The sequence below is a fragment of the Accipiter gentilis genome, chromosome 10 (assembly GCF_929443795.1).
Source record: "Accipiter gentilis chromosome 10, bAccGen1.1, whole genome shotgun sequence".
Taxonomy (NCBI): Eukaryota; Metazoa; Chordata; class Aves; order Accipitriformes; family Accipitridae; genus Astur; species Astur gentilis.
This window is the reverse complement of record NC_064889.1, coordinates 40982923-40992576: the sequence shown is the minus strand read 5'-3', so window position 1 is coordinate 40992576 and position 9654 is coordinate 40982923. Positions and strand designations below refer to the sequence as shown.

General features: G+C 46.9%; 1 protein-coding gene across 1 annotated transcript in view; it reads left to right on the top strand.

Moving 5' to 3' along the window:
- The first annotated feature begins 612 nt into the window (after positions 1 to 612).
- FASN (fatty acid synthase) overlaps positions 613 to 9654 on the top strand; it is a 45011-nt gene continuing 35969 nt past the window's right edge. The window contains exons 1-4 of the mRNA XM_049811923.1: positions 613 to 769; positions 6639 to 6785; positions 7599 to 7751; positions 9047 to 9220. Coding sequence (XP_049667880.1) covers positions 6659 to 6785; positions 7599 to 7751; positions 9047 to 9220 — 454 coding nt within the window. The 5' untranslated portion in view covers positions 613 to 769; positions 6639 to 6658. The remainder of the gene's footprint in view (positions 770 to 6638; positions 6786 to 7598; positions 7752 to 9046; positions 9221 to 9654) is intronic.

The window sequence follows — 9654 nt, the reverse complement described above, 5'->3', positions numbered from 1 at the left end:
CCACACGCTCCCGCCTCCGGATTGGGTGCCGGCCCGGGATTGCGCGTCCGGCCCAGCGTCCCTTCCCTTTGTGCGCCGCGGGCGCGTGCGGACGAGCCGCAGTCCGGCCTGGCTTGGCCCGGCGCCCGCCGAGCCCCCGCGCCCCTCGCCGAGCCACGGTGCCGGCGCGGCGGTAGCGTCGTCGTCCCCGTCCCCCCCCCCCCGCCCCCCAGTGTGCACACCCGCGGGGAGGTGGGAGAGAGACACGAAGAGGTCCGCGCCCGCGGTTGGTCGGCGCTGCCTCACCCCCGGCCGGGCCGGTCCTAAGCCGGCCCCCCCGTCCGTCCCCCCCCGCAGCGCCCGGCCTTCCACGGCCTCCAGTACGGGGCGGGGCGCGAGAGCTTGGCCCGGTGCCGCGGGCACGGAGGCCCGCCGGGGTCCGCCCCGGCCCGATCGGGGCCCCCTCCTCCCGCGGAGCGGCTCCGGCGGGCAGGGGTGGGCATCACCCCGGGGCCGGCTCGGGGCGGCCCTGCCCCGGCTCTCATTGGACTGCGGCGAGGAGTAAACTGTCAGCCCATGTGGCGTGGCCGCCGGAGGTGGCGACTGCTTAAATAGCGGTGGGAGCTAGAGGGAGACAGTGAGGAGAGCGCGGAGCATCGGCCGTGCGCAGCTCGGTACCGGCCGCCGCAGCGTCCGCGTCTCAGCCGCAGAGCCCGTCCTGCAGCAGTCCGGTCCGGCGCTGAGCTGACGCCAGAGTCTTCCCGGCACGAAGCCTTCCGTCCCTGTGCAGGTACCCGCGGGGCGGCGGATGCGGCGCGGCCGGGAGAGCGGCAGCCTCCGCTCCCGCCTCCGCGGGCCGCTGCGCCCGGCGGGCGCGCCAGGGAGGCTCCATCTTGCCCTCTGCGCCGTGCGGGGCTGCGCCCGCGCCCGGCTGGGCGGGCGACGGGGTACCCGCGGGCCCGGCCCGCGCGACCAGAAGGTTCCGCGCCGCGGTCGCCGCGCCCTGTTGCCGCGGGCCGCTCTGCCGTGGGCCAGCGCCGCCCTTGCCGAGGAGAGTCACCGCCAGCTCGGCGGCTGGCTGCCGCGCCGCAGCCTCCCGCTCCGCCCGCCCGGCGAGGCGGCGCGGAGGGAGGCCGAGCGGCTGCATTGTGGTGCTGGCGCTCGGCCATCTTGGCGGCGGGCGGGGGCCGCGCCGCCGCCGCGACCCCTCGCCGCCGGGCCGGGCGCGCTCGGGGACGCCGCCGGGGCACCGCCGCCCGCAGGCCTCGCCCGCGGCCGGCGGCAGGACCGTCCTGCCGTTCCCAGGAGCTTAGGCGTGCCGCTCCCCAGCCGCGGCGGCTCGGCTCTGCGGGGGGCGAGGGGCCGCGCCCGGTGCCCGGCGAGCAAGCGCCCGCCGCGGGGCTGGGCGGCCTCGGCGGGCCGTCTCGGGCAGGTGCCGGGGCTGAAGGGGCCGCTCGGTCGCGGGTACCGTAGGAGCCCTGGCGCGGCAGGCTGAGGGAGCTGGCGAGGGAGGGGATCCCGCCGCGTTCGCCCGCTCTTGCGAAAGGTGGTTTGTCAGGAGGTACCGGGAAACCATCTCGCAGAAGGTGCCGTGTAACTTCTTTTTTCCGCTTCGATATAAACCAGCCGTCCGCACGAAATAACCGCCAGTTATCGTACACCAGTCTGGATTTGATGATGTGATTCGGTGAGGAACGCGATGATCGTCTTCTGCTGGCTTTGCTCCTCTTTGGTTTTTATTCCACATCCCGGCCCTGGCGTAGGGCCCTTTGAGATACCGAATGCGTATTTTCCTAGCGAAAACCTTTATTCGGATGCTTAAGTCGAAACGGGTGGTGTTAAACCTGTGTATGTTAACTTGCATGCTCCTTGAGAGAGCAGTGTTGGGGGCTTTGGAGCGTCTCTGGCCTTAAAAAACAAACGGGAGGAAAAGCTTCGAGCCACATGAGCGAAGGGTTCACCTTTTCCTGCAGCCTCTATGCTTCTTGGAACAAACTGAAAATAATAGTGCATTGTGAAAGGCTGCATTTAGTGGGTGAATTCGGAGGATGAGGGCCCTATGTCACGGGCAGCTATGAACAGATATTTTACGAACGTGATGTAGTGATGCTGGGGGCTTAATTTTTTGTACAAATCAGTTCTGACCATTTGGGAATTAACAGAGCTACTTTTCTCAAATAACAGCTCTGAACCAGATTGTGTTTCCTGTTAAGTAGTGCATCTTAAATATGAAAATACGCTACCGTTTTTCATTTGTCTTGTGGTCAATGGGAGAAATCCAGCCTTGTAACAGAAAGAGACAGTTAAAAGATCTTTGTTAACTCAAAGCAATAACACACAGATTGATGGTAGCCAAATGCTTTCAAAAAATTAAAAGCAGCCTGTGTTTGCCTCTATTTTTATAAAGCATTTTTTGGAGGCAGGTGTTATAGCTTTTTTAAGTGAAGTTCCTATGTAATGACAGTTTTGATTACAAATTTTAGAAATGATAGTTGGAGATTAGGAAACGTGGATTATGATGTAGTCATACTGAAAAACTAAGAAAGCAATCCTTTTGTCAGTATCTGTGCTGAAGGAAGCTATGGAGGAGTCATGGATGTTTCGTTTTACAATAATGGGAGCTCCAAAAAAGATCAAGATTTGGACTGCCTAGAAACAGTAGCAGAGTTGGCTTTGAGGATTCTGTTCCACTGTGATGACAGCCATCAAAATAACAGTGAAATAAATACTGTGCTTCTGTCTAGGAAAGAGAACTGTGCATCAGACAAAACAATGTTTGGGTTTTATTTGTTGTTTCTCTGCAAACAGTTTCTTCTTCCCTCCTTCTCCTCCTTTCCTCACTGAACCTTAGGTGAACATAGCAGAATATGAAAAGTATTCTCTTCAGCGGTTGGCCAGTCAAATATGAGTGGGAGAAGAAATCAAACTTTACCTTCACTTTTTTATTTTTCTTGTCTTTCCTTCCCCCCACCCCCCAAAAGCATACAAGCTTTTGGACACAGAGATATTTTTGTCAGGAAACAGTAGATGTAATTATTGTAAAAAGAAAAAAAAAAGTTGTACAGCTGCCAGGGATGGTAGAAAACAATACTTCTTGATTAATTTTTGGTGCTGGATTAGTGAGGTACTGAAAAGCAAAGGTTTTAAATGCAATGGAGAACAGTATTTCAACTTACGAGTAATTTTGATAATAGCATTAAGCTAACCTGATACCACTAGGTATTCAATACATAGAGAACAAGGTTAAGAAGGTATAACATGATTGGAGAAAGGAACAGGCATCAATAAGCAAACCAGCCTTGTCAAATGGCTAATGTGGGAGGTGGATAACCAGAGCATAGGTATAAAGTGATGAAAGTTGTTACTAGTCAATAATACCAGAAGGGATTGCTAGTTATTACCAGTCACAAACTGAGTGAGTCAGCAATGCAATATCATTGCCAAAAGACATTGTGTAAATCCAGTGAGGTAGTAGTTTATGCTTGACTGACGTGCCTATGGACTGATGGGGGGGGGGGGTGTTCTCTCACTTCTCCCCTCAGTTAAAAATGTAAGCTGTTTGGGAAGAATTCACAGAATTAAATTCAAGCAAAACTGTGGGATAAACACAGGAAAAAGGATGATAGAAGTCTGGTTGGATGCAGCAAAATACAGCCTTAAGAAATCAGAGAGTCCTGTTTGTCCCTCTTTATCTCCTTTTTTGACCTGTTGTTTTTGATCACTTTGGTCATCAGATATAGTAGGAACAATCTCTTCTGCATATTTGCTGCAGTCCAATCTCCTTTAAAACGGTTGTAGAAACAATTTTCTTTCTGTGCTACATCCTATACTTCAAAAATCTGTCAGTGTACTGTGTATAGTCTAAAAATGCTCTTAAAAAAAGGGTCTCTAATATAGTAAAATAATACAATACACCATTTGGGGGTAAAGTCAATCGACTTTAAAATGGTCTGCCTGCTTATTATCTGTTGAGGAAGACCAAAGACATTGTTGGTAGCCGTAGCATCTACTTTAATCACTGTTTAATCAGGGATGACTTAGTACTCATGATTTTTCTTCTTCCCAGCTGTTTTCCACAGCAAATTATCTCTACTGTCTGCTGCTAAATCTGTAATTTGTATGTTATCTTAGATGTAGGCGTTTGGAGCTCTTTGTTTTGAGTCTAAATCTTACAAGTTCTTTGTGTATAAAAATCCTTAAGTTATGGCTCTTCTTACCCATTCACCCAGCTAAAATTAACTTTTTGGCTCTTGTTCTTCTACATTTTGATTACTACAGCATCTTTTTCTCTACCTTTGACACAGTCTTGCTCAACTACATTCATAACGTTGGCAAAAATTGCTTTGCTGATAAACTCCATTACTTCACTGTCTCAGAAGAACATTTTGTCAAGATTGGTCGTACCTGGATAGAGTTTTTCTGGTACTCCAGGGAGAGATGTTTCAGTCCCCTGAAATACACGTTATATTTCTCTCCCTAGAGATCATAGCCCAAAGAGCTGAGCCATAAAACTGAATCATAATCACGTTATCTTGTCTGTCGCTTGTCTTACGCTTAGGTTGTAAGCTTTGTGCCTGAGATCTGTCCTTTCTCTGCCCCTAGCGCAGAACTGCCACATGTATAGCAGAGTTGTGGCCCTTGATTGGGTTTTCCAGGTACAGTGATGACACCAATAATAAAACTGACTTACTAGATTTACTTGAGTGGAAAAACTGAGAGGCATCTGTTCAGAGCAGAGTAGACTGTATTTATTACTACCAACTTCAGTTTTGGGGAATAGTTTCTCAGTAAGGGCCTTGTGCATTTGGCCCTTAGTGTTTCCCTTTTTGAATGAACAACCAGAGTGGAGTGGAACTTGTGTTGTCTGGGTGTTTAGCATAAGACTGAGAAATCCAAGATGTCCTTTTGGGAGCACTGCTGTTTCTGCTCCCAGAAGGGATGGACTGGATGAGGCAATGATCTCTCCTGCTTCAGTGTTGCATGTTGCATAATTCCACAGTTACTCCACAGATCTGAATCAAGATAACTGATGAAGGAAGGAAGGGTAAGAGAAATCGGGCAACCTCTGTGGCAGTGTGTTCGGGCTGGGCTACGCCTCAGCTAACCTGAGGGCTTTGCTTTCCCTCTGTGCACCCCAGCCCTGCTTTCAGCTACAGGAAGGCATTACGCCTGAGCAGTGTTTGGGTGGAAGAGAGGCGTTTCTTGCTCAGAAGCATCAGGAACTCCTGAAAGGGGCTTTAAAACTGTGCCTAAACAAAATGTCTTGGGTTGAAAGAACAGCTATGAGGTGCTCATCTAAGAGTACCCATTAGTGCTGTTTTGTGGAGGAGATGATCAAGCACCAGCAGCACTTAAGCAAAGTGCCTGCATGGCACTATGGAGCATAATCTGTGATGGAAGTCAAACTTTAGGTCTTCCATATCAAAGTCTTTCTTTCAAAGCTATTAAGGAAGTCTTTTAGCTATTTGAATACCCAGTTTTCTTTGTTGTTTTTACTTATTAAAATCCCACACACTAACTCTGAAGAATATTTTACTTCTACTTACCAGAAGGATTATTTAAGGAAGTACTGTGAATGCTTACTACCTCTTTTGTTCATGCAATCACACTTTTATTTATTTTTATATATATAAAAAAAAATAACCCATGTATATGGGGTTTTTTCCCCCTCCCTTAACTTGTCTACTTAGAATCTACAAACTATAATTTGAACTTAACTGAAACATCAGGTTAACTTGCCTTCTCTCTGCTTAGTTGTTAATATATTTTTAGTGTAATAGAAAATAAATTAAATGAGTGTGTCTGACCGTGATATATGAACGATCATTTGGTGTTGTGAACTTTATAGATGGTCTGCCATGCTGCGTTATGCAGCATGATGGTCTCTTGTGGTGTTTGAGATTGGGGTCTTAGAATGCAAATTTCTTGGGACCTCCTTCCTAGTCTTCTAAACATGTGGCAGTGGGGTCCAGTTCAGAAACACTTTATATGTACAACTTCTTGTTTTGGGTATTTAAAATGATGCTAAGTTGTAATCTTTTTGCTTTTGTATGGGTTTCTCCTGTGTGTGTTCTGGGCTTTTGTTTTGTGTGTGAGGTGGTTTTTTTTTTTGGTTGGTTGGTTTTCTGTTTGTTCTGTGTTTTTTGTGTTTGGTTGGTTTTTTCCCCATCCAACAAACTTTCTGATTATTGATTCTTAAGTTAGCGCTTAACTTTGGAATGATCGTAGAACTTGTTTTGCTACCTGTTAGGTTTGCCTTGTAATTATGTATTTTACTATATGTATGTCATAACTTCTCCACCCACCTCTGCTTCAGCATGTTAATCTTTCTTCTCTGCTGACTTCACAGAGGCTCTGCATTTAGTAGAGCTGGACCTGTTCATTCTCTAGTTGTCATGTAGAAACTGGTGGTTCTTGGAGCCTGACACTCCTTCAGGATCAGTTTTCTCATCCTCATTGACCCCATGGATCTTATGGTCCATTTGATTAGTTGGGATGTCTTCTTTTTTTTTTTAGTAGAGACTCCATGGGCTGTTCCTGTGTGGGTGTTTCTCCTGCAAATATGCTTGTTTGTCACAACATGTCAGGAAGACAAGAGACTCATATACTCTCCTTCTCTGTGTGAAATCTTACTAGCCTTACTGCTTTGTGGATCTCAGCAACAGGGAGAAGTTAAGAGATGGAGGACGTGGTGATTGCAGGCATAGCAGGAAAGCTGCCAGAATCGGAGAACTTGCAAGAGTTTTGGGACAACCTGATTAATGGAGTTGATATGGTCACAGAGGATGATCGGAGGTGGAAACCAGGTGAGTGCCTATTGTCTCTTCTTTTGGAGCCCTGAATTCTGAGCATTTTAGAGGAATTATCCTATGAAAGAAAAGGATTTATCAGCTGTGAAACCCTGCCAGAGCTTCTGAATTCACTTCTGATACATCATCAAGAAATTCAGGAACAGAACACTTTTATGAAGGTCTCACGCAATCCATTTTATAATGTCATGTCCTATGCAGTAGTAGGTTACATAATATGTAGCTTATTTCCAAATAACACTGACAGAGCAGCTAGGCAACATGAATCCCATACCTGCTGTTGATAGCTGTAGCAGTAAGACAGCTCTGACGCTTTTCTGGGTTCAGAAGTAGCACAGGGACTCCAGTCCTGTAACTTATGGCTTTTTACGATGTTCTGTCTGATTGCCTTTCTGAAGTGTTTGGTACGCGTCTATCCAAGTCAAGCTAGTGACTTGCAGAAGTGAAAAGGAGCTTTTGTTTTTCTTCTAACTGGTGACTGACTGGAACCACTGATTTGGACTCTGTTTATGTGCTTGGTACAACTTGCCAAAGCAAGAATGCTTAAACTAGATAGATGTCTTTTGCTGCCATATCCAGGAGAGTCTTAAAAATGACAATTGTTTTTGTTAATGCAGCATTCTCATTTACAAATGAGATTTGGAGAGATGGGTGGGTAGATATTCATGCAGCACTCTGGGTACTGCAACAAGGAAGTGAGGTTTCATGTGTAGTTGTGAATCAGCTGTGGTCATTGTGCACTTTGTCTCAGCTGGTAGCTGCCTCAAAACTGGTGTATTCTGTGACTCAGTGTTGAATTTTTCTTTTCAGGAATTTACGGACTGCCCAAGAGAAATGGAAAGCTCAAGGACATAAGCAAATTTGATGCATCCTTTTTTGGGGTTCACCCCAAACAAGCTCATACGATGGATCCTCAACTTCGCTTGCTGTTGGAAGTTTCTTATGAAGCTATTATGGATGGAGGTAAGCAGCTGAATGACTGAAGACAGAATTGTGCTGTATTGTCTCTATGCAGCAGGTGCTGACATGTGCCTGTGTGATGAGATGTTTAACAAGAGAAGACCATCACATTTGAGAGGAGACCAAAGAACTGGTGTGGGGGTTAGAACAAAGGTGTGTTCTTTGGAACTCGAACTAGGAAATCTATGCTGGCTGCCAGCAAATCTTTACCTGCATCGTATGGTACAACCAGTACAACAGAAGCACTTAAACAGTCAACAGTTCTAGAGCTTTTGTGTGTTCTGCTTTAATCTAATACTCCATAATAGATCCCTTTGTGAAAGTCATATTTGCATAGTGCAAAAGGAAGATGACTTGGTTAGAATTCTCATCCATGGTCTAAAAGAATGGCAGATGGCCTGATGTATTGCTGTCTATTGGCCAGGTTCATGGAAAACTTGAGGCATTTGATCTGCTTCTATAGAAGGTTTGCCCAGGAAGTGCGCTTTCAGAAATAGGAGCCTCTTTCCTCCATCACTGCCAGTGTCTTGAGCTTTTGAGCTACTTATACACAGAGCCAAAAAGTTCGTTCTTCATGTTAATCAGTTTCATGTCTGAACATACGCACATGGGAAAAAGTTGGAACCACCTCACTAGTACTGACTTAGTAAAATTAACACTTGCTCGTCTGCTGCTGAGCCTCAGTCTGGATGCCTGAATATTCCGCTTGTCTCCAGGACTCCTGAAGCATAGAGAAGAAACAGTAGAGATTGCTGCAAGTTGAGCTCGCTATGCAGTTTTTTAGAGCAGAGTTGTTTGTTGTTCTGGTTTTTGGCTTTTGTGCTTAAGAATTTTCCTTTCTGTCTTGTATTCCAGATCTGGGCTTTGTGTGTCACTAGAAATAGATATTCACGTGCTCACATGACATTACAAGTGCTGTGATTTTCTGCCCTTCAGTCTTCTCCTTTTCTTTGCACTAGAGGTCAGCTGTTAGCTTATCTGATAAGCATTTATGTATTTCATAGTCCATACACTTTTCTACACAAGACTTTCTAGTAGTGCCCAGCTAAGCTGAAAAGCTGTCTCTGGGCACAATATGTTCTGACCAAAAACCAGTACCAAAGTTCTGGTGGAGTCTGCAGTAAGACTTAAGGTCTGCAGTTGAAACAGATAAAAGGTAACTATAGGTAAGGGTACAATGCTGCAGGCCTGCCAGAAAGGGACAGTATTTCATGAACTGGTGCCAGCGTACTTGATATCTCCCCAGTTTGCCTCTCTTATGTTTGTCTGTTGTAATCTACCTTCCAATACCTCTGCAGGTATTAATCCAGCCACCCTCCGTGGCACAGACACAGGTGTATGGATTGGTGCCAGTGGGTCAGAAGCTGGTGAAGCCCTTAGCCAAGATCCAGTAGAGCTTGTGGGATACAGTATGACAGGCTGCCAGCGTGCTATGCTTGCCAACAGGATTTCCTACTTTTATGACTTAACAGGTAAGTGCCCCCCAAACCTGTCAATGCTGATCAGCAATTGCAATTTGAGCATGATTGGACCACAGTTTCTGTAGAGGAGTGAGGGGGATATGATGATGTAGACACCTTCTGGGATGAGAAAGTAGCATGCAACTATTGTAAGGAGGCATAAGAGAAGCAGAAAATGTATTGTAACTGTGAGGTAAGACTCATTGTAAGGCTTTGCAACTCAGTTGCTGCTGATGGGCATGGCTGGCATTCATCTGAAAGATCATGATGTCAGGAGGCCTTCATAAAAAGGCCTAGGTCCTTTCCAGCCTTTATACTGCTATTTGGTATCAAGTTATGTAGGAGTCAGCTAGCCAAGAGACAAACTGACTGGAACAGTTGGCTTTTTTTTTGAATAAAGTGGAAGAATTCGGAGAGCTGCCAAAATGATGTGATTGAAGGCATAG